Source organism: Lactuca virosa, chromosome 9 (assembly GCF_052849685.1).
Source record: "Lactuca virosa cultivar CGN04683 chromosome 9, Lactuca_virosa_CGN04683_v6, whole genome shotgun sequence".
In the NCBI taxonomy this organism is placed as follows: Eukaryota; Viridiplantae; Streptophyta; class Magnoliopsida; order Asterales; family Asteraceae; genus Lactuca; species Lactuca virosa.
The window spans coordinates 1,309,128-1,334,886 of record NC_136434.1 but is presented as its reverse complement, the minus strand read 5'-3'; the positions used below and the strand labels follow the sequence as shown (position 1 = coordinate 1,334,886).

The following is a 25,759-nucleotide window of genomic DNA, read 5'->3' as shown; positions in this document are numbered from 1 at the left end:
CGAAAGTTGTGGGAAAAGTCTTTTCTTCGAAAATCCCAACAACAAAACCAGTAATAGTTTCTGCTGAACTTGTTACTTCAATAGTTGTAACAACAGTGCCAATTGCAAGACCAATTTCGAAAGGAATTGTGATTGGTAAATCTTCGGAGACAGGTGGGAGTGGTTCGAATCCAAAAGAGACAATTGACAATCCAGCCTTGAAAGATAAAGGTAAATCAATTGTAATGGAAAAATCGAAAGAGGAAAAGAAAGCTGAAGTGGAAGCTGAACTTGAAAAACTGAGGATTATTCAGAGCATTATGACTCAGCGTGCTAGTGATCCGAAGGGAATGGATAAAGGTGATCCAGCCAAACACTATAATTACGAAACAATTGAGGCCAAGGTTGCTTTTAATCACATGTATACATTTGAGAAGAAACCAAAGCAGAGTTATTTGGTCACGAATACTGATGCAAGCCAGCTGGATTTTCCCATAAACGAAATGATGTTTATCATGCCTCAGTTCAAAGCAGAAGGGAATTTTCAAAATAAGGATGAAGGTACACACACGAAAATTCGTTTTCATGCTGTTCTTGGAAAAGCCCCTGAGGAAGTTTGGTCTTTAATAAAAATCAAGAAGGTCATAACTATGAAAAAGGATGTGATTTTCGAAAACACAGTCCAGAATGTTAAGTATGTGGTTGCCAGGGCAAATGGAAATATTTGCGAATTCACTGTTGCAGATTTTCCATAAATGAACTTGTATGATCTTATACAAGTTGCATTACTTTTGAAAGACAAATCATTCTCATACCTTCAAAACACAGAACCGGATGAATTCAAGCTTGGAGTAGCTCACATCAAGATTTTTATCGAAAACTATTATGAGTGCTTGGCACTAACAGGTGTTGAATTAGCTACTGCCAAAGGAATGGAAATTAAAGCTCTGATGGCTCCTACGAAGACACAGGCGGAATTGAAGAAGTATGCTGATGGTGAAATTTGCCTGAAGCCTTTTGGAATGGTCTTCGCAGGAAAAGACAAAGCTGGAAAAGCTAAACGATTCTTGTTCCAGGCAAGCGAAGTGGAGAGATATTCAACGTCTCAGTATACGAATTTAATTGTTCGTATGAATCATTGCAAGAAGAACAATGAAGGTGACAAGAAAGAGCTGAAGAAGATTATCTCCTAGTACACGGAGATTCGAAGAGTGTTACTGTATTCCATCACACTTCATACAAATTGAAGACTTCGACTATGATTACAAAGGGGGAGATTGTAAGGGTCGAATTGTTGTAATTAGTCGAAGTATGTTTTGGACTCTTCGAATGTTTTGTAATGTATTTTACTAGGGCGCTTTTATTCGAAGCTTTAGAGTCAATGCCTTAGTATATTTTTTGTATGCTTTCAGTTCCCTATAAATAGGGTTATTTACTAGAGTTAGATAAGAACTTTTACAGACTTGTCTACTGTACTCTGTAAAGAATTCGAAAGCATAATAGAGCATAACAAGATCATATTTACATCCTGTGTTCAAATCTCGTATTCTTACTTGAATTCATACTCTGATTAATTCATTACTCGATTCATTGGTTCATCAACTCAGCTTTTTATTATTACAGGTAGTGGACCCCGAGCATAGTCGGATGATGATGAGAGATTTTTGGATTATAGGCCAATAGTTGTAAATAACTGTTGTAAGGCTTATAATGTCTTGTTTATGCTTTTCATCTGTATCGGAACATGACATCCCGAGGTTTTGATATAAAAGGAAATTATATATTTCTTAAAAAAAAGTTTTGATAAACTTTTATCATGTTTTGTTTTGGGGACCAATTCCGCAACATCTTTTAAAAGGATTTCTCTGATTTTATTTTAAAAAGCATAAATTAAATCGGTCTTTTTTGGCCGAGAAATTAGGGGATGTCACAGCTAGGGTTTCCAAAACCTAGCCCTTATTTTCGAAAACAAGGGAGTGGAGGCTAGGGTTCTTAAAACCCTAGCCCCTTGTCGAAATTTGAGGCAAGAAACCCTTGCCCAAAATCGATTATTTGTGAGGCAAGGTAAGGGTTTCAGCCTTTACCAAAATTTTGAAACTTAGGGTCCAAGAAACCCTAATTTTGAAATTCTTCGCCTAGAGGGTTTAATTGCCATAAACCCTAATTTGATCAATTCAACCATTATAGCAAACTCAATAGAAAACAAGCCAAGCTCTGATACCACTGATGAGTTTTATGCAAAACAAACAAAACTTAAACTCTTAAGTGTGCATGCAACCTAAATAAAGATCTATGTTTTCTCTATTGAATCTATAACTATGAACATCAAAAGGAAATCCTAAGAACACTAGGCTATTTTCAAAAATACCAAATTAAGGTTCAGGATTACATACCTTGATTGTAATTGTAGCAAATAACAATGAACACCTTATTGTTGGTCTCTTGGAAGAAAGCACCATAATTGTCGTGCCTCTAATAGAATCACACCCAAGCTAGCAAGAGGAAAACTATAGAGAGAGGAGAAGAGAGCCAAGATTTTGTCCAAGGCTCTTAGAAGAAAGGCATGGATGAAATTAAGCCTAGTATGCCAAGCGTACCCTCTGGTACGCCCAGCGTACTAGGTGGCCTCCGCGTCCATAATACGCACATGAGTACGCTGAGCGTACACACGCGTACACCCCACATACTCATTTGCCACCTTTTTCTCAATTAAGGGCTAGTTTTGACAATTCAATAAAAGTAAGGGTCATCGATACATACTTTATCTCGGGATGTTACAGAGGGGCTATTTTTGATCAACTAATACAACTGAGGGGTTGTTTTGGTTAAAACGATACAAACGATGGGGGGTGGGGATCCTCGATCCTTGTCTGATTGAAGAAGAAGAACGACGAAAGCATAAAATGGGAGGCTTGGAGGCTTCTTAACCACGATGGATGGGAGCACCCTTAGTGCTTGACTAGACTGAAGAAGGAAAGAAAAATGGAAGCAACATGGTTGCTGTCGGTCTCGGTAGGTGCAGTGAGGGGCTGCTCAAGCAACTTCTCAACTTCTTGCTTCTGCTCCGACAGTGATTCATGAAGGGAAGGGGGAAATGGAACAGTGAAACAAATGTGCAAGTGGGGGTTCGTGGGTTTGCTCATCAACCAAAGGAGAGGTGGAGGAGGTTGTCTCAACTGGTTATTTTTTCCTCTTCTTCGTCGGAGATCAAAACGAGATAGATGGAGTGGAGATCGGGTATAGCAACAACAAGGGTGTGTTTGGGTGTTGTTCCGATCGACAGAAAATAGAGGAAGGAGAGGTTGTTGTCTTCTTTGGTGGCCGGAAAACACCATTTTCGGTGGTGATTTTCTTGGATAAAGATGGAGAAAAAGGAAAGAAGAGAGATTAGAAAAAAAATGGAGAGAAATGGAGGAGTGCATGTTTTCTACTAATTAAAGTATGGTTGAACAATAAAAAAGTTTTCCTTTGACTTTTTAGTAGATATTTTTGGCAATTAAACATGTGTCATACACTTTTGGTGATGTCATTTTGTTTCTCGATTCACGTGCCACCATTCCCGACATGTTTTTTTTCTTCTGAAAGTGCCTACTTATTATCTGGGTCATCGTGATTCCAAAAATGCATACAAAATTCAATTCCGATATATGGAACTCCATGAAATGACGTTTAAAGTTTCGCGATTAATTGGATCCGATTCAACAGATTTTACGAATTGGATTTTGCTTTAAAAAATGTCATAAAAATAAAATAAAGTAATAGACCATAGTCTGAGTTCAAAAACATGCTCAAAAACAGTTTACGAGGTTCGTAGCTATTTCAAACGAAGCAGTGTAAAGTTCGTTTCAGGAAAATCAGATAAATACTTATTTTATAACTTGAAATAGGCGTAACTTCCTCATACGATCTCCATTTTGGACGTTCTTTATATCCACGGAAGCAGGTGAACATAATCTATTCAAATTACTCATCTATAGATATTAAGTATACTTAATGCAAAAAAATTATTTTTAGGTCATTAATTAATACTCATTTTGTGAATTGTTTTCCAGTTGTTAACGACCGTCAATTTTAAGAAATTTCAAGGTATTCCTTATGCAATTTCAAGTATAATGACTTCAATTGCATTCAAGAACAAGGAATACTACACAATAGGCCTTTTTACGGAGGTGTTCGTGGTGGTTTGAGCGACGAACTTTGACCTATTTATACCAATTGTTACACAGAGAGTGGATAATGATCAATTTTGTATATGTAAATAATCAACCCTTTTCCTAGAACATTTACCTTGCATTTATACACGGAAGGAAAAGTGGTTAAATGTTAGTTACACCAAATTGGCGCCAAAATGGGTAGTTTTTGGACACAATTGATGCCTACATCACCATGATGTCATCAGTAGGTTTTCAGCGGAACCACCGCCAGGGGCTCTACCCCTTGGACCCCTCAAGGGGAGCTACCCCATACCATGCCATGGGTACTTCCTGTTGGAAACTTATAATGAGGGACGCAGCCCCCGGACCCCCGTATACCTGAGTTCACATTTAACACTCCGAGTGTGCACCCCCGCACCTCAATCTCAGATATTAAACTGAACCCGATTGTCTCAACAACAATAATAATTTCACTAAAATATGTTGATAAAACTAAAGTTACTAACATACATACTCCTTCATAGATAGGATTATAATACATATAATCATAGTCTTTTCTCATCTACATCTTGCAAGTATTACTCGTAATACCATTTGCATATACTCATACATACATACATACTCTAAGTATACGTATCTGATACATGTTTCCAAACGTATACCTCATACATATAAACTATATACGTACATGCTCAGATACATGTTTTAAAATGTATATTCGTACATACATGCATATATATATATATATATATATATATATATATATATATATATATATATATTATCATACATAAAAAATCTAGTGAGGGAGAGTGACATAACTCACCTTCTTAGTTAGTGAGGACTAACTAACCTTTGGATCCTTTCTTTCAATTGATGCATTTTTTATCAATCCTCTTTGATCAAGGCCTATTCATACAACATGTCAAGTCCCTTAGAGCATGGATTAGACTATTAAGAGCTTAATGAATCTCTTTGTTAAAATGACTACTTGATGGATCGATATTCTATCTTCTCATTTTCTACTTCTGATCCTAACACAAATAATGAATTAAGCATTCCATACTACCTAACTTATTATAATATAATCTATTGCATCAATTCACTACTCTCATTAGTTGGGGTTTCAAACCCTAACTTCACATATATGGATTTCACCATTGAAAATCACATAAAAATCTTGTTCACGTCTTCTAAACACTTGATCAAACATTACTAACAAGCTTTGTTAGATCAATATTACATAATTAACTCAACTCATCAAAAACACCATCAAGCCCTAATTAGCTTGGAAATGGAGAAGATGATTACCTCATGAGCTTTTGATGTTCAATCCAAGTCACAAACACCCAAGATCACCCTTTGATCCTTCATCTAGCTCCAAATCACCAGAGCTTTTTCCTCTAAGGTTTTGGGGGTGTTTTGAAGAGAATGAACGTAACTGATCTATTAATCAGATTTGCCACCACGCCATGGTTTGCGCTTTTAACCCATGGTCAGCCTTTAGCCGAGTTGTGGTGCCCTTCCCTCACAACATCCTACTTTGTCGACCGCGTCGTGGTACCCATATACCACGCCGTAATGCAAAGTATGTTGCATACCTCTTAAGATGAAGGACTTCGTCTGAATCCTCGTCGCCTCTCACTGCACTATGGCGAGCTCTTCACCACACCATGGTGATTGTAGATCAACATACCTCATTGTTGATTCCATTCCACCTTGGGACGACTTTTCTCCCAACTTCTAATGCATATATCTCCTTCGTCTTAACCCCGCTTTCTATGGTATTTATATCCACACGAAGGTGGGGATATACCCTACAACTCTATTAAGTGATTTATCACTAACTTAATATGGGTATTAATCTATTAAGTTACAAAGTTGACCCAAAAACATAAAATTTCCCATTTAACCCTTTTGGCCAGAATGCACCTTCTATTCAACTCTTATCTTGAACTTACTTATCTAATATCCTATAAGTGACTTCAAACTCAACTTGGCCATTTTCATGAAGTCACAACTTCATAATCTCACTAAATTTTCATTAATGACCATTTAGCCCTTTTGGTCAATATTTGACTAAAAGTCAAATCTCTCTAAACCTTGGGTTCTTACAATCTACCATCCTTAAAGAGATTTCATCCTCAAATTATTTCTTACTTTCTATAGTCCTTTTTTCATTCCATGATTCTTTTCTAATGTTAATTTATCCTTTAACCTTATAACCATTAATGGCATTTTTCTTTATAATACTTTGCATTTTCAATGTAATGACCAAACTCTCTTCATTTATCTACTTGCAATAGTTGTTAAAGGAATTCTACCACTCTATCTACTATCATGCAACCACATTGCATACTTAACAACATTTCTCAACTTTTTGTCCCACTTGAAACAACCGTGTGCATAAACTTACCTCTTTCATTCTTTTTTTCACAAGTGTGGTTTCAAACCAACACACTTCTTAACCATCTATTCTTAGGTAAGTTAGTAACCCATTGTGCTTCCAGTACGCTATTCTAACTCCATAAGTGGTTACACCACTACTTTTCTAACTATTTTCTAAATTATTAGTGAAGTATTACATCTAATCACTTCACTTTATTTCTAAACTGTTGTGTCTAATTACAACTCTTTTTCTCAACCATCTCTTAGTGCCTGTGTACTAACTTTCACATCTTCTCTCTACTATTCTCGAGACCCCAAGTCTAAATCTAGACATGTCATATTCTTCCAAGTATCATGTTAATCTTTTTATTCTGCCACTCGATCCTCATGTAGCTTAATGGTTCCATTGTACCACAATAAGGCTATGAAGTATAAATGCAACGATATAGGTGTGATGTTGAGTTGGACCCCTCTCTACGACGTGATGTCATGTTGGTGTGGATGGGCATGGCCTCAACACACAGTGTCATACTTAATGCAAAATGACTGTTAGAATTTAATAAAAGTATGTATATATATTTTTTTCAAAATCAACCTTATAAATACCCTTATATTTTATAACCTTTTCACATAAACATTTTATTATTATATTCTCATAAACATTCTACAAAACCATTAAGATGGAATTATTTTCATCTTCATCGTGATTAGACGATGATATGTTTTCACCACATTCGTTTAAGTGGTAGGGACCATTTTCGATCAAGAAGCAAAAAATTCAAAATGTTACAAGGACTAGATTTGTAATAATTAGAGATTTTATAATTGCACACAAACTTCTGGTACATGATCATATTGTCAAAGTATTTTGACGAAGTATTAAAGATAAAAGAGCTACATAAAATAGATTGAAGCTTCGATGTTATAAAACAAGGAAAAATAGATTTGTGACAACCCATCAATGTGATATATACCAAGAAAGGGAAGATCGATCTCATTCTTATATCGGTTAATGTAACATCCTTAAAATTGACCTAAAAGTTTTTGTTTTTTAGTAAAATAAATAAATAAACAATTAAAGTTAAAATTAAAATTAAAACTAAAATTAAAATTAAAAATTTAATATTAATAAAAAATATATATGTAAAGTATGATGATAGATATAAACTAGAAGTTTAATAAAGTCAAAATGAGAAAAATATGATTAAAGGACTAGAGTTATCAATTTCGATAGATGAGATTTCACTCTTGTTGACCAAATAAGATTTGAAAGTCATAAACTATATGAAAAATTGTTATTTTATGATCTTGGACTACCGTATGTTTTTATGAAATTATAAATGATTAGGTTTAAAGTGTTAAGGTTATAGCTTATTTTTTGGAGGAAATGATGTAGTATATGTTAAGAGAGATAAAATTTAGATGTGTAGTTCCGTAGTAGTGGGTGCATTCTCTTGGCTTTGATGATGATTACATTCTCAGTCATATTTTGGTGCAGTGTTCTTGACATTTTCAGCTAACGCCTTTTCAAACAGGGTATAAAAGTATCAGTGTTGATCTTTTCATCTCGACTACTATTAATACACATTTAAACCATACAGACGATATCGTATATCAAACGCCAACTCGATTAACATACAAGAAGATTATGTGTAAGCTCATATGAATATTCATTGTCTTTGAACATACAGACTCTTGTTGAGCCATTTCCTAAAATAGACCTGCATGTGCTTCCCCGTGACTTTAAATTCACGTCATTTAGTAAACTATACAAGCATGCAAATGCAGATAACTACCTAAGTAAGATTTTTTTAGGATGTTATACTTTATAAACTGGTACCCTATTTATTGAAATATATACTTAGATTTTGCTGCTAACATACATGTACGAGCAATGGTTCTTAAATGTCTTCCAAGTGAACACAAAGGTGACCCATTGAACAATATATACAAAATAGATGGTGTCATCATGAATGAAGAGTATGTTAATACATTAAAATATATTATCGTAAGACAAGTATTTGAGCTTCATGTGTAAGCCTAAGACAAGATATCTAATAAATATTATACATGAAAAAATTACTTACACTTATACTTTTGGGTTCTATTGATGAGAAAAAAAGATAGGCATGAGCGCAACTACAAGACAATATGTCCATGATCTTTGCAATATTGGCTTTAGTACCAACTTTTTATGGTAGTTTTATATACACTTACTTAACAAGAACATAACATAAATATCCATAAACATATACACATACCAACATTTTTTTGGATATATTCCAATGAAGGGTTGTCACTGTCAACTAAAACGGGATCAACAATCTTGATCAATTCATCGGTTAGACCGTATTTACAGCTATACAAATGGTAATTTCAAACAGTTATGTTTGTGAAATATCTCGACGTTATCTAACAAATTTGTATATGCAAAATGTATGAGGAAAATTAAAGTGAACTTCAACATTTACTTAACAAAGAAACATATAAAGATGTTGACTTGTTGGTGTCATACCCTAAAGAATAAGGCATTGTTTTAATAACTTTGGGAATAGAGACGATGAAAAATATTATTACATCTATGAATTTTATAGTAGTTTTCACAAAATTTCCTTTAAAGTTAAAACTTAATTTTTCATACATTATATATTCCATACATAGCAAAAAAAAAGATGTATGGATTAGAGGGAAGATGAGGTTAGGACATGAACATAACACTTTCACAAGAAATATATGTGTATATTATTCAAAGTTGGTACAAGTTGATGTTACGTGAATAATCACATTTCATAAATTTTGGTTTTGCTTAACTACATTTCATTCATATCACACATACAAATTTAGGGTTCTGCTTAACAACATTCAACTTACCATCGTGTTAGGGAAGTTGTGTAACTTTCATGCGGGGTTATAAATCGTCCATGAAGTCTTTTGTCGAGCTTGGATGAGACAATCTATAATCGTATATAGGAACAGACTGAGTGTATGTGTATTTATTGTTGTTGTTGGAGTATTGTGATGAATACAATATTCTTTTTGTTGGCAATGATTCGATTTGAGGGGTGATGGAACAAGGTTTAACTGAAAGATGCAATGAGGTAGATGAGAATGGTCCATTTTAAGGTTTCGAGAAACTCAACAACATGGAAGTAACGTGGCCTTAATTTGCCTTGTTACCACTTTCATGTACACACTCATTTAATTGGAAAGTGATGGAATCGGGTAAATAGAGTTTTTTTCCCCTCTTTTAGCAAGTAAATACTAAGTTTAAGCGCCCATATCACAAAAAAAAATTCATGAACCAAAAAATATTGTCTTTTCAAATAAACTAGATTATAACCCGCGTTAAACGCGGGGGAGCGTATAAAAAAACATAGAATTGTAAACATATATTACATCATAGGAAGCATGACAATTAAAAGTACATTACCATAGCTATTTTAAATTCATTATCATACATTACAATAGCTATTTTAACCTCATAACAACTAAAAGAATAAATAAAAAAACTAATAAATCATAGAGTAATATAAAATATTTAAATAGTTCATTACAAAAAACAACTATGTTCGAATGCAAATTAAAATATATATAATCACTAATATCTACTTGGCATAGTCACTTTATCAAAATCGATGTGCCGGAACCACATACTCAATCGTATTTCCTTTAAAGAAATATAGGGTACTGTTTCTATAATCCCACCATTCATGTGCACCTTCATTGTAGTTACTAACATCTACTTTAACTCACCGATTTTGAATGAAAACCCAAATAGCCCACAAATGATCTCCACTTACAGAGAAATATCCCAATTTTCCGTGAAACTTGATCAGTCTCGATGCATACGGTCTGAAGTCATTAATAATAGAAGGTATCATTAGATAATAAGAAGTAAACGACACCGCCACTTGTAACTGCTTCATCAGAAACAGGATAAACAGATGATGGTAACTCGATATTTTGAAACTCCCTCCATTGCCATGTAGCAGATGGATAAATTTCGTTATTACCATCCTAAAAAAAAGAACGTTTATAAAAATAGATATACAAAATAATAAAGTTGTTTTATGTAAATGAAGTTAATATATATAACCTCATGAAACTGATGAACCAACTCTTGTGCGTTTTTTTTATAAGCTTCTTTGCGTCAGAATCATATAAAGTAAGTGAGACCGAACCGGTAATATCTTCAACTATAATGGTGATTTTAAAACTGAAAGCATTGATGTAAACAGATTTAGTAATATAAATTTATATAATTTAACAAAACAATATAATAATATTTATAAAATAAGTTTCAAAACCTGGGAACAACAGAAATGACTTTGTTCATGCAGTTTGAAGTGTTACAATAAAAAACTTCTTTATCTTGAAAGATAAAAAAGTGTAAAAAAAGTATTAAAAATAGAAAAAAATAATACTGTTAATTAAAATTTAATAAAATAGAAATAAAATTTAAAGATAAAGTATCAACAAATTTAATAACATAGAAATAAAAGAGAAGAACTGAAATCGATAAACATCCATATTTTTCTGCCAGGAAATATTCAGTAAAGTCCAACCTATTATCTCATTATATACAAAAAAAACATTTTATTATTATTAATTTTGTTAAAAAAACCAACCTATTTTGTTTTATCGTTTAAAAGAAACAAAGTTACAGGTATCCAAACAATGTGACCGGCTGATTATATGACCTGACACAATTAATAATATGAAGAAACCGACATATTTAATTGATTATTAAAACTAATAAAGCTATATAACAGATTTCATTACATAGAATAAATTCCAGTGAAGGGATCAGGAACCAAAATCACAAGATTTTGAATAATTGTAAATTTATCAGATTGATAAAAAAGGAAAGGAATAATAAGAGATTTCATTAAATAGACTAAAGTTTATTATTAAAAATAATAAAGTTGATTATTAAAATTATATGAATAGAAGTAAAAAAGCATAACAGAAATCGAATTTAAATTTTTTTTAATAGAAATAACATAAGAATTTAACAATCTAAAAAATAAAGTGTGTAAAAACAGTACCTCCTGGTCAATTAAAATCATGTCTAGGCTTGCGACCATATTATGATTGTTTATATAGGTCGGCTTCCAAAACATGACGACTTTAACACGTATGTTCCAAGACTCTTTGGATGCATTGATTTCAGCAACCTTATCAAAGACGACCTGATCTGCATTGTTAGCTGCCATGAAATACTATTATCTGCAATGAAAGGAGATAATTAGTTAGAGAGAAATTGTTTGTGAATGAAAAATCGTAGAGACTATATTTATAGGGAAAATATAAATTTGGTAAATGTTGATATGACATAGAGATTTTGGAATGTAATATCATTTCCATACTTAAAATATGTCTTATGTATGGTATGATATCGAAAATAATTTCAATATAACATGTAAGATATAATTACAAAAATAGATAAAATCATACCTAATTTAAGATAATAATTACCATATAAAAAACTGTAAATTTAAAAAATTGTAGAATAAGAAAAAAATATAATAAATATTTAATATTTAAAAAAATATGAAATATAATTACAATAATAGAAGGTGAGTACAAACCTTTCTGTGGACATGATTCTGCTACTTCAATTGTACGTTTTCATAAATCTTTGTATATTAGAAAACAGTTTACTATGTTCCAATTAAAATTTGTCACTTGGACTCCAAACAGAAGAATTGATATAAAATTTCAAATATGACAAGAAAATATTGGTTGATGATGTTTGAGTTCAAAGTAATTAAACGTAAGTGTTGATATTTTAATGAACAATAATTGTATGTGAGCTAGAAAGTCAAATTCTGACTTTTGTAATGGATGTTAAGTTGTTAATTTTGAAGGATAATTTAGGAAATAGGACTCAGATTTATAAACTTTTATTTTCATTTGAAAATTGCGACTTTAATTTAACATAAAGAAAAAACAAAACAAAAGGTTTCGACATATTTTATAACACAACAAAATTTGGATATGTTAACTTAAAGCAATATTTGTAAATACATTATTTTCACGCAATTTAGCCCACTTTAAGTATTAAGATTATAAGATTCTCTTATAGATATCATCCGACTTTTGCTGCTCCAAAGTTTCTGATTCATTCTGTAAAAAAGAAACTTCTGTCATGATTAAGTAATGAACACTTCATAAAAAAAGTAACCATATGATTATATGAACAATATCTTAATACTTAATACCATTTTGATATGCTCATGCTCAGTGATAATATTTTTGACTTTCTTGTTGGCATTCTCTAGCAAGTTTGTAAGATCTAATCAAGAAGCAAAGTTAGCATATGTCAAAGTAGATATTGTCTGAAGCAGTTCAGATGAAAAATAAAGGACGGATGATTCAAGCATATAATCATTAGTACATGAGACACTTTAGAAATTAAATGCATGACTACTATTGATCAGCTCCTTGAAATACCTGCACTTATATTCTCAAATGCAGGACTACTACTGATCGGTTCTCCTCTTGTCTGACTCATGGTACACCTGTAGTAAAGGAAGAAAAATAATTAAAAAATAATAATAATAACAAAAAAAAGGAACACAGAACCTTCCCATTCTATCATCTGATCCAAGAAAATTCATATCAATCCTCTTTCTAGCCATTCCAAAGAGAAACATTCCATTACCTGTAATTTGTAATTTTGAATTAAAAATGAATGTAAAAAAGAAAATTGTAGAACGTCAACGAAAAAGTCAATATCACTTACAATGTCAACAAAGAAAGGTCGATCTGGATCAGCATAAATTGTGTGCCAAATTTTCACCTATAAGGGTATCCCTGCAGTCAATAAAAGGTGATCAACAAATTAAAAAAGTTGACTAATTTTTTTTTTATTTTTTAAAAAAGGAAGAAAAAACAATCAGAGAAGGAGTAAACTAAGTACTAACCTGTGTATATGTGATTCTCCATCGTTTCAGAACAAACTCAACACCTTCTTTCAGTGTTGCTCTTCTTTCTTCTTTATTGTTCCAAAGCTCAGGCAATGGATATCTGCCACTTCGATTGTACTCATTGAGCTCTTTTAGGGCTTTCACAACCGCATTGGATCCCTGAGATGACCTTCTCATAAAGATATAAACATGGTTGTATCCTCTTCACTTAAACAACATCGTTTAGCAGCATCCATCAAAGGGTTTGCATCAAGCTCACCAATTCTTGTCACGCTAATTGTAGAACAATATCCACGAACATGATTATCTTCAAAACCCTGTTTGTTGTAAGAGGGGTAAAAAGATAATTAGAAGATAAATATAGCAGCATCCATATGATTATATGAAACCTTCACTGTATTCTCTAGTCTGGGGCAATACGGACATTTATACACCTTTTCCGAAACCTTCATTTTGACATTTATACACCTTTTCAAGTGAACCCATATTTAGCTCAACTGTATCAAATCCCAGCTGCTTACATTCCTGTTATGGTATACAATACAATTTATTAGGGTAGAATTGGAAGTCAAGAAATTCATGAAATGTGATTTGACATTTTGTGAGTTGTGACAATAGCTAATTACCTGTATATACTCTTCTTCAAGAAGATGAACCTTTTTGAAGCAGATATTCGGCCCAATCACCTGTACTAACATATATATCATGTTCATGGGCTAATTTTGTTGATTCTTTAATGAAAACTCAGGAATATCTTATTACTTCATGAGACACTTTAGAAATTAAATAATAAATACCTCTGTTAAAGTTGTCAATGATGATTTCATTCTGTTGAATAACAAAAGCCATATCAGAATCAGTCCAGCTTATAAGTTCTTGACTTCTTTTGCTCGTTTCTTGTAAGAGAGTTTCCAAGCCCAATTTGAGGATCTCTGGTTCTTTTAAAGGTTGATTCAGAAGGCAACCAACCACAGACGCCTCCAAGGGCAGAATCGGAGAACGGTCTTTACAGCGAAGCCATCTGATGTAGAACACATAGGATCGAAAATCGTTGATGGTCGACGCGGTGCCCCTCAGGGCTTCCTGGGGTTACGCATAGGATCGATTCCATATCAGCAGAAGTAGAACACATAGGATCGATTCCATGTATATATGAAATCAATGAGGTTACGCATATCGGCAGAAGGAAGGGGTTAAGGTTCATATCTATTGAGTTTCATGGGGATGTCGATAGCTCTTGGCTGATTGGGCTGATTGTGTGGAGAGAAAACGTAAGAATGAAATTAGGAATGAATCGTAAGAAAGAAGTTTTATTCGGGAGGCGCGTGTGTTTTTTTGGGTTAGGATGATGTCAGCAAAATGATCCTAAGGTGGAGACTAAAGGAGGGAAATGCAATCAAGGGCCCTTGTTTCTTCATTGTAGAATTTAAGGTTCTCTTTTAGTAATATTTAGAAATGCTCCAAAACTGAATGACGTTTTTTATGACGACGAAAAAAGGGAAAACGAAAGACCTCGTGGGGGGTCAAAAGTTAAATATCTAAATCGTAAGGACTGCTTATGGTCTCAACTTATCTTAAACCGATTAGAAAGATTTGAACCCGGATTAAGATCTTGCCGACCTTTCCCATCATTTTAATCGACGTCTAGAATCCCCAATTCTTCCTTCCCTGTACGAACCCTAGCTGCCGCAAAACGTCAATTGTGGTGCCCGTCCTCACCGATTCGATCAATCCCAGTTTGTGATTCAAAGAGAGGATGGACGATACCTGTGCCGTGTGTGCAGAGAGCCTAGAATGGGTTGCTTACGGATCTTGTGGACACAAAGAGGTTTGTTCCACATGCGTTGCTCGTCTTCGGTTTATCTGTAGTGATCGCCGCTGCTGCATCTGCAAAACCGAGTCCACCCTTATCTTTGTTACCAAGGTTTCTTTCTAATCTCTTGTTGATCCATCTCCAACTATAATAGTATAGTAACGTTGTTACCCATATGCCATATCTGGTGATCGCTCGTTCGATGAATAGTTCGCATTAAGCTGATGTTATTTCCGAAACTGCTGTGTTTTATGTGATTGGGGCTTTTTTGCAGGCTTTAGGGGACTACACTAAGATGATAAATGACTTCTCGGTCTTCCCTTCCGAAGATAAAGAAGGTCGATCTGGCTCATATTGGTACCATGAAGACACACAGGCCTACTTTGATGATTTGGATCAATACAAAATGGTCAAGGCCATGTGTAGGCTTTCTTGTAGTGTTTGTGACAAGATAGAGGAGAACACCAGTAATAGCTCCAAGAGAAAAGCTAGGTTTCGTGACATCCATCAGCTTAAGGGTCATCTGTTCCACCAGCATAAGTTGTTTATGTGCAGCCTCTGCCTGGAAGGAAGGAAGGTTACTTTCGAGTTCTATCTTTTTTATACATTCTCTGCGCCCGTTGTTATATATAAGCATTGCATGTTCTTATGTTTTCATTGGAAAGCTCTGAGCCTAATATATTTTTAGTGGTGTGCACAATGGGATTGTCTAGATTACTGAAACTTGCAATCTAAGAAGCTAGGTATGCTGTATGGATGCAGGTGTACTAATTAGTATTACTTAAGACACTGACTCTGAAAAGTTTGAAATCTTGTGATATGGTGATTAACATCAAACATATTTAATTTATCGTTTATACTTGGACATGGAGTCTTTGGGAGTTAAAATGAACACATTAGCATGAATAGCTTGAAAATATATCTACACTTGCATAGGATGCACGTTTAATGTGGCTAGGTGATCACATATCAATTGTAACTTGTATAATTCGACAAGTCTGGTCATATTGGTTCTTTGTGCAAAGTCAAAACATGACTTTGATTTTGGAAAAGATTGTTTAGCAGGGTGAGCTTTGCTCTCTCTATATTATATAATCTATTTTATTGCACAACACGTTGCAGTTAATTCTGGTTGCAATGTCATAGCTGATATTATTCGCTTGGTAAGGCCTGTTCCTTTTCAAACACATGATTCTGCAGTAATGGTGAATAATCCCAAGCTCAGTTCTATGTTATAACTGGTCTTATGAAAAAGACTAAATAAGATATTTTGGTAATTCTTTAATGCATGCATGTTTTGTTTCTTGATTCTTTATTTATTAAAGTTGTTTCTTTTCCCTTTTGGAGTTTCTGTTTATATCTTAGTTGTCTGATTTGATTGCTTTATCTACATATGGAATGCATCAGGTATTTATCTGTGAACAGAAGCTTTATTCCAAAGCCCAATTGAAACAACATATAAACACAGGCGACTCTGAAGTTGATGGAACTGAAAGTGAAAGAGGTGGGTTTCAGGGACATCCTTTATGTGAATTCTGCCGGTCACCATTTTATGGGGACAATGAGCTTTACACACATATGTCCACCGAACATTACACTTGTCATATATGCCAAAGGTAAAATTTTTGAGCCATCCTCTCTGTCGACTGATGCAAGTTATTTAAACTTTTTTCTTTTTCTTTTGAATATATGCAGACAAAATCCTGGTCAATATGAGTATTACAAGAATTATGATGACTTGGAGGCGAGTTGTTTTTCAGATCATAATGTCTCTATTTTAAAACCAAGCCAGTGAATTCAATTCGTTGCTGAGATTGATTTTATATTTTTCTATGAGTATATTATAATATCAACGAATGAATCATTGGTGTTGTGGTGCTACATATAATTAATCAAGAGCAATATGTCGTGTTGCAGATTCATTTTCGCCAAGAGCATCATTTGTGTGAGGATGAGTCTTGCCTTTCCAAGAAGTTTGTTGTTTTTCCATCCGAAGCTGAAATGAAGGTAATTAATTGTCTTATTATCTAGCTAAAAAAGCACCTCGAAACTAGTATTGTAATTTGTAACCGAACTGGTGTTTTTGTGTTAAATTTCCAGAGGCACAATGCCTTGGAGCATGGAGGTCGCATGTCACGAGCAAAGCGCAATGCTGTTTTGCAGGTATGAGATGAGACTCGCTGGCTGTTGCGTAGACATGAGCCATTAATGCATTTTTATTTTATTTAAAAAAATAAATATGTTTTTTGTGTTTTGGGTAGTTACCAACCAGCTTCACATATCGACGAAGCAACGAACAAAATAACAGACACGGAAGACGAAATACATTTCAACGTGATCTGTCTGAAGCGGAACTATCCAGAGCAATTGAAGCCAGCCTGGAGACAGCTAACAGTGTGAATGGCAGATTTCCAGAAGCATCTGATGCTAACAGAAATGGTTTTGATCCGTTAGTTGAGTCATTTGAAGGGCTAGTTACAGAATCTGATCCAAGATATCTTATGGCTGTTTCACATAGGCCAAGAAATGGAGCACTGGAGGAGTCGGCTTTCCCTCCACTCTCCACCGCCGGTCCTAGTGGTACCGCTCAAAAGTCTGCTGCAGAAGGTGGTGGTGGTGGTGGAAGAAACACCATGGCAGAAAAACTACGCCGGCAGAACAAGAAGAAGGTGAACGTTGTCAATTCAGCTCCGGCGTGGCCAGCACCCACTCGTTTCAACAATAATCAGTCAACATCAGCATCAGCAGTTTCTAGACCTCAAAGTAATACACATGGATCATTGGTTAAGTTGGCAGTCAACCAGAGGCCTGTAAATGTAAATGTGCATGTGCAGCAGGCCTCTTCTAGTCAACCAAGTGCTGTTGGTTCGTCTTCATCTTCATCTTCATCTTCCTCTTCCAGCGGTTGGAAGAACAAGAGCAGAATTAGCCATTCATCATCAGCTCCAAATCTGGTTGACACTGCCTCTGTATCTGATTTCCCTCCGGTTTCATCGACATTGCATACGCCTGCAACTGCAAGTGTGGAGCAGCATGTTTATGCTGCAAATAAGTCAATGGTGGAAAAGATACGTGAGGGTTTGGGTCAAGATGAAGATAGATATGGTGCGTTCAAGGAGATATCTGGGGAGTATCGGAAAGGTGGGATTGATGCAGAGACTTATCTGGTGTATGTGGAGCAGTTTGGATTGTCGCATCTTGTTGTTGACTTGGCTAGGCTGTGTCCTGATCCTCGTAAGGAGAAGGAGCTTCTTGCAGTTTACAATGCCAATCGAACTCTGATCCAGAAAGGAAACAAAAACACCAGCAGCAGCAGTAGTGGTACTAGTACTAGCAGTAAAGGTAAAGGGAAGTCTGTCGCTGTTGCTGTTGCTGTTGGTAACAACAAGCTAACAAACAGCATACTGGAGAGTGTGCGGGAGTTGCAATCAAACTATCGACCACCTGAAGAAGAGGAGGTGGAGATGCTGTCAAAGGACGGGTATCGGGCTAATAAAGGGAAAACAAAGATTGCTGATGGTCAACTCCTCCTCCTAAAGCCCCCGAAGAAGAGTCTGGAAGAAGAAGGTGGTGGTAAACAGCAAAGGAAAAAAACCTCAAAGTTTCATAGGGTTCGGCTTGGTAATGGCTCCATGGCTGCACTTCTTGATCTCAATGGTAATAATCATGCTGCTGAGGCGTCAGAGGAGGAGGAAGCATCAAAGGACACCATACCCGTGCGAGGTGTGTGGCGAAATGGTGGAGGTCATAGGCTAATCCAGAAACGACCCTCCTAATGTTTGTTTTGAATTTTGATGAAGAATGGATGGTTTTTGATGGGAGTGGAGGATATATAAAAATTTATACAAGTTGTCTGTTTATTTTTCAACCAAGTTGTAGTTGCTTTTGTTTCTTTTATCAGTTGATGACCTTTTGTGTATACACCCCCGTAAAAGATTATAAAATACTATTCCTTCCTTCCATCCGTTAATTGGATTTGATTTGATGGTATTCAATTACTTTCTGGTAATCTGTAGAAGATGCATGCAGGCAGGAGCTTTAATTTATACCACAAATATCCATACATCATCTGTTTGCAAGAAGCATACTCAAATTGTCAACCGATTTTATTAAACTTTTATACCTACAAACACACACAAACGCCTTGTTGCTTGCTTGGAGATGGAGAAAGCCCAAAGCAATGTTAAAGACACACAACACCGTTTTTATTTTTCTTTTGCCAACGACTTGCTACCATGATAACCACAAACAATACTTGCAATAAATATACAAGGGAAACTAGGCTTTTTAACAATTCACATTTCACACATTCCAGTAAAATAATATACAACTTATATAATTAGATTGAAGTGCTGTTGCCAAATGTCTTCTCACTGCTGTAGCACATGTATAAGAAACCATCCTCATCCTTAAATGATTCATAAACCGACTCTATCAGGCTGGCTGCAAATACAAAATCTCAAAAATAAAAGCTAACAAACAGACATGAATTATGATGATGACGACATAACAATATAACATACATGTCTGAGGTAATGTGTTGTGCACGAATACGAATAGAGCCTTTCCAGGAGTCAAATGGAGCCTGCCGCTAAGTATGTGAATAAATTGCCCAATTGACATGTCCCGGGGTACCAAATATCTGCAAATCACAACAAAAACTAATCAGTAATCATATCCGGAGATTAATTTTATTGTTTCTTGTTTGATGATTTTCGATTCTTTTTCTTAGCTAATATTATATGCTATCATGATCAAGCATGGAAACCATTACAAACTTGTAAACGAAATACTTACTTCTTCTTTTCCATCTCAGGAAGGTCGGTTTTTGTATATCTTTCCACTACCACCTGCATAAAATATATTATTAAACAAAAACAAGAGACACCAAAATGGTCGCAGAGGTTAGCTATGTAATCCAACATCCAGTTCTACTGCTATCAATATTGGATAAGGAAGGAAGACACACAAACACATATGTTGACCAAACTCACAGATTGATTTGGAATTGTAATACATAACAAAATTATTTATCGGGAGTAAACTAATTACAGGGAGACGATCGGGGTATCTGGCGATGATGTCCCGTGATTCCTGGCATCGCTCCTCTGTGATTTTCCAAATTATGAATTAATCAACCCATTAGATCGGAAAAAAAAAGAGAGAAAGGAAGAGGGAAGAAACAAACCAAACGAGTAAGTTTCCTTGAACGCAGTAGATTTTCCCATCTCCACTTCACGGGACTCCGATACCTATTCCGATAGCTATCAACTGAAACTGGAAAATTAGATAAAATTGACACGGCAACCACTATGGTCCAACTCCAATCTCCCCTCAGCTTTCCTTATTTATATAATAAATTGGTTTGGGCCGCCCTTATCTTATCCTATTTATTTATCTCTAATTATTATTAAAAAGAGAACCTTAATTCTAACCTAAAGAAACAGAGAACCCATTCCCTTCTACTTCAATTTTCTTCATCATTCTCAGATTTTAGGGTTGTGATTGATTACTCCATTTGTGATCTATCGTTTTTGAAATTTTCGTTACAATGCATCTGTTGAGATGTTTAATTTTGTGACGAGGCTTGTGTTTTGCTAATTACATCAATTGAACAGCTAACACAGGGAATGTTATTACAGGGATGGTGGTTCTGTTTATGAAATCAGTTGTGTTATAGTGTTCTTTCTGATACATTTTTCATTAGCAACATTACATTAAGTGATTCATGTTGTTATTGACTGAATGTTATTACATATATGTAATAGGCCATTTGTTAAATGTCTACGGTTTGACCTGCTATTAGGATTGTACATGATCGATTCAAATTGGAGAATGAATCAATGGCGTAACATTTGGATTCTAGTGGATGTATTTTACAACTGAACTTATTTCACCATTTGAAAGAATTGATAGTTATACCCTTTAACCTAATAAACCTCATAAGTATCCATCGCGTGCTTCTGTCGATAGTTGCCTCCAAGCGAGGCCTCCCTTCCTGCTAGCTGCCTTCTCCCCTGTGAAGCCACCGGCCGGAGACCGTCTCACCCTCACAGAAACACCGGAGAGCGTCGACCCCACAGCTAGGTTTGTTTCTGTTCAATTTTTCCTGCCGTCGATTTTTTTCCTAGCTGTATTCTTCATCATTTTCCCTGGTTTCTGTTAGAATAATTTGTTGGTTCACTAAATTTATCAATTGATACATAAGATCGGTAAAGTAGAAACATTTGTAATGAAAGTTGTTTATATTTGAATGTGAATTGATTTTCCTGATGTAAAGTAGAAACATTTGTAACTCCTTTCATTTCATGGTTTTGCAAATCTGATTCTTTTGATTTTAAATAATCAGAAAATCATAATCAAATAATCATAATAAGTTTTTATCAACCATCATTCTAAACTAAGATTACCATTCAGTTGAAGAACAACCTGTAAGTCTGTAACAATGCTGAATAGCAATGTTGGCTTATGTTTATTGGTGACCATTTCCAACCTATTTATGTGTAAACCGGTTGATTTGGGCTATATGTTTATTGTTATTATCTATGAACTTGAGAAAAACAGAAAATCAAGTGATGGCAAGATTAGGTTCCATACTTACCTATAATTCAAAATCGATATGCAAACAATTGTAATTTCAACATTGTTTCAGATCCTTGTAGCCTTTGATTCATGATGTCTTGGATGTTCTACTCTTCCAATTATTTAGTTTTTCTACAGAGATAAAAGGCATGGATCCCGATTCAGTTAAATCGACTCTGCAAACTCTAGCATATGGAAATGTAATGGGTACAACTGCTCGTGATTATCAGAAGGTATTTCTCTTTCTATACTATCAAATGTGTATGTCATGAAGTTCAAATTTTCTTACAATGTTCATTTTACCTTTTTTTTCAAACACTAGATTTCATTGTAGGGTTTGTAAATTGAGATTCCAAATACACTTATGATAGCAAATTGTGAAATTGTTAAACCAAGAGTTGCAGCTGCAGAACACATAGCACAGGTAACTCCATAATAACTCCTAATTTTGGCAACATATTTTCATTTATTAATGTTTTATAAAATCCTACTTTCGTTTCTTTCTATAACAACATTCTACTGTTGCTATTGCTGTAGTTCAATCTTCAATATACATGTTTTTTTATACTCAGGGATTGTAACTGAAAACGAAAGAGATGAAAGAAAACTGGAGAAGTTATCTTTGAGAAAACAGTTGAGATTGAAAAGTCAACAACAGCAAGGTTTGACTTTGACTCCAGTGTGTGATACTGATGCTGAATATCTGTATAATCACTTATACATGTTTGATCTTGGTATGTAAATTTTAATGTAACAAAAGTATCAAGTTTTGTTTTATTTTTTTTTATGATATGTTATTTCTTGATATTTCCAACATTTGTGCAGAAACTTTTAATGTCTTTTTTATAATAGAGTTGGCAAGAGGACTACTGAAGGGATTCTTAAAGACAGATGGAATGCCTTAATACGATACTACCTCAACAATTTTGTGGATGGAACAAAACAGGTAGATTTTTCTTTGGAAAAAAAATAAATATAATTGTTTTATAAATTAAAAAGTAATTCATTATTTGTTCCGGACTATGAGATTCATTATTGAATCTTGATAGTTATGGTATGCATTTTGTGTAATCAGTAATCACACAGTGTAATTTGACTTCTTTTTGCCTCATTTGTCACTGCTTTGCTCTCTCGCGTCACTTGGTCTCTACCTCATTTTTAATGGATTTATCTATATATAAAAAGGAAAAAAATATCATACTTATTATTTCCCATTCATACGTTCAAAATGCAATTGAGTATCTCAAGATTATTGGTGCTTTAGTTTAGAACAAAGATCTAACTGTACTTGGTATATTTTTTTTTATATTCCAAAACTCTTATAATAAAAAAAGGTAGTTATTTTTTTATATTCCATGTTTGAGCTGATTTTGGGAGCAATTCTTATTTGCCATGATCCAATACTCACAGTTGTTGCAGTGTCAGAGATCCTTTTTTAGCGCCTTTAGATAAAAAAGATGTAAGTCACTTTTTATAATAATAATTTATATTTTATGAAAATAATGGGTCTTTTTGTACAGCTAGCAGAGGCGGCGAAAGCACAATTTTTGCGAGATCATAGTGACCATTTTGCCCTTGTGAGGGCGTATGAGGGTTGGAAAGTGGCTGAACATGCACTTGGTGGATATGAATATTGTTGGAAGAATTTTCTGTCTGCTCGGTCCATGAAAGCTATTGATTCTTTGAGAAGAGTTTTTTTTTTTAATCTTTGCTTAAAGATACTGGTCTTGTCGAGGGCAATATGGTCATTTTCAATGCTTGGAGTTATGACGAAAATCTCATTCGTTTAGTTATCTGCTATGGATTGTATCCCGGAATTTCCTCCGTTATCGTAAGTTCTTTTTAAAAAAAAAAAATTAATTTCTTTATAAATAATAACTTTGCTTTTGTTGACATCAGCATAATGAAAAGTCATTCTCGCTGAAAACCATGGAGGATGGTCAGGTGCTTTTACACTCGGTAGGTTCGTTTATCTAAATTCTAATAGTTTTATATATATATATATATATATATATATATATATATATATATATATATATATATATTATTTTTATAATCTGAATTTGTTTTTTTAATTGCTATAGAACTCGGTTGATTACCGGGATTTGAGTATTCCATTCTCGTGGTTGGTATTTAATGAAAAGATCAAAGTGAACTCTGTTTTTATCCAGGATACGAATGTTGTTTCCGATTCCGTCTTGCTACTGTTTGGTGGAAGCATCTCAAAAGGTGATATAGTAAGTCTATTACCTTTTCTTATTCCATTCGTTTATGATTCCATTCCATTCCATGATATGAAACAGTCAAACAGGATGGGCACTTGAAAATGTTGGGAGGATACTTGGAGTTCTTCATGGAACCTTCATTGGCTGAAATGTATCTCAACTTAAGAAAAGAGCTCGATGAGTTATTCCAGTATAAAGTAATTAATGTATCCTCTCTTATTCATAATTTTTCACTTTCAGTCCTCCAAGAATTTACTTTTGTCAACAAATTTTCATGTCAGCTATTGAATCCCAAATTGGATTTACCGAACAAGCCAGTTGACAAACAACAGTTTCAGTCAGTTTGTGAATTCAGTGGCTTTTCTGTTAGTTTTTTTTTTTTTTTTTTTTTTTTTTGAGATGATTGAAAAAGATGATTTTGAGACTGAATCTAATGTCCGTAAAGCTGAGGTTTATTATTTTTTTATCTACAAGCAAAACACATGTTGATATTTTTATATTTTTCTTCTCTCTCTCTCTCTCTCTCTCTCTCTCTCTCTCTATATATATATATATATATATATATATATATATATATATATATATATAAAATTTACTTTTAAAATTTTATTAACATTTAAAAAAATGAACGAATTTTTAAATGATATTTACTTTTAATATGTTAACTAGATTATGACCCGCGTAAAACGCGGGAAACATATAAAAAAATAAATATAAATGTATAACTAATCAATGTTTCTCAAAAAATTAATAGTTTACAAATATAGATATTTTATCATAATGGTTATTTAAAACTAATATATACATTGTTATGAATATCCGATCTACGTTCTGTCAACAGTTATTTCTACTTTCAAATGATTATATAATCGTTTTTTATTTATTGGAGAAGATAAAAATGAAATCATTTCTATCTTTCTTCGAACTATTAACAATTGATAAACCTATATTAATAAGATCTAGAACAATGAGGTTGCGATACAAATTCAATTTCTCAAACAGAAACCTTTTAGCCTGAAATTTTTAAAACATCACATGCAAGCTGAGATTGAAACTTTGTCAAATTACTAAAATGCCCCTGATCATGTTTTGTATTTTTAGACTAAAACGTTGCCAAATAACAAAAAATGCCATAATCATCTTTTTATAAATTTAGATTGAAACATTGTCAAACTATTCATACTTAGTAAGTTTAGACTTGAACTTTTCCATATTACTAAAATTCAACATGCCCTTAATCATCTTTTTATAAATTTAGACTGAAACCTTGACAAACTATTCATACTTAGTTAGTTTAGACTTAAACTTTTCGAAATTACTAAAATGCCTATCACCAAGTTTTATATTTTTAGACTAAAACAGTCGTCAAACAATTCATATTTAGTTCTCTTCGGCTGTTTCACCAAATGCAACAGTTGAGATGAAGGATACGAAATCTATAATAAATTAATAATTATATTCAATGCATTAATCATTTTTCAAAAAATATACCAATGATGGGTTGTATTTCTTGATTGCTGCATGCCCTATAGCTACAACCTAATCATATAAACAATAAAATCCAATTAAAAATATTTTATAATTTAATTAATAACTTGTATTTAGATTTTAGATACGTACGGGTATTAACATTAGATTGTAATGGGGACAAGAGTGGCAAGATCGTTGAGTGTTGGCTTTATTTTT

General features: G+C 33.9%; 2 protein-coding genes and 1 pseudogene across 3 annotated transcripts; 2 read left to right on the top strand and 1 right to left on the bottom strand.

Moving 5' to 3' along the window:
* Nucleotides 1–15,060: 15,060 nt before the first annotated feature.
* LOC145136332 (RING/U-box superfamily protein) lies at nucleotides 15,061–19,236 on the top strand. Its single transcript, XM_079070466.1, has 7 exons — nucleotides 15,061–15,377; nucleotides 15,541–15,843; nucleotides 16,674–16,882; nucleotides 16,962–17,010; nucleotides 17,184–17,273; nucleotides 17,367–17,429; nucleotides 17,528–19,236. Exons 1-7 carry the CDS (start codon nucleotides 15,210–15,212, stop codon nucleotides 19,040–19,042), a joined length of 2,397 nt encoding a protein of 798 aa, XP_078926592.1. The 5' UTR covers nucleotides 15,061–15,209; the 3' UTR covers nucleotides 19,043–19,236.
* A 115-nt stretch (nucleotides 19,237–19,351) lies between these two features.
* Nucleotides 19,352–20,595, bottom strand: LOC145136334 (autophagy-related protein 8i-like). Its single transcript, XM_079070467.1, has 5 exons — nucleotides 20,455–20,595; nucleotides 20,319–20,374; nucleotides 20,064–20,116; nucleotides 19,790–19,908; nucleotides 19,352–19,709 (listed from the first exon to the last, which is right to left on the bottom strand). Exons 1-5 carry the CDS (start codon nucleotides 20,492–20,494, stop codon nucleotides 19,606–19,608), a joined length of 372 nt encoding a protein of 123 aa, XP_078926593.1. The 5' UTR covers nucleotides 20,495–20,595; the 3' UTR covers nucleotides 19,352–19,605.
* A 148-nt stretch (nucleotides 20,596–20,743) lies between these two features.
* On the top strand, nucleotides 20,744–24,570 carry LOC145136333 (DExH-box ATP-dependent RNA helicase DExH5, mitochondrial-like; annotated as a pseudogene). Its single transcript, XR_013720394.1, has 11 exons — nucleotides 20,744–21,353; nucleotides 21,987–22,081; nucleotides 22,171–22,272; nucleotides 22,421–22,582; nucleotides 22,674–22,794; nucleotides 23,268–23,307; nucleotides 23,369–23,679; nucleotides 23,748–23,807; nucleotides 23,933–24,085; nucleotides 24,160–24,270; nucleotides 24,355–24,570. The product of XR_013720394.1 is annotated as a DExH-box ATP-dependent RNA helicase DExH5, mitochondrial-like (transcript).
* The last annotated feature ends 1,189 nt before the right edge of the window (nucleotides 24,571–25,759 follow it).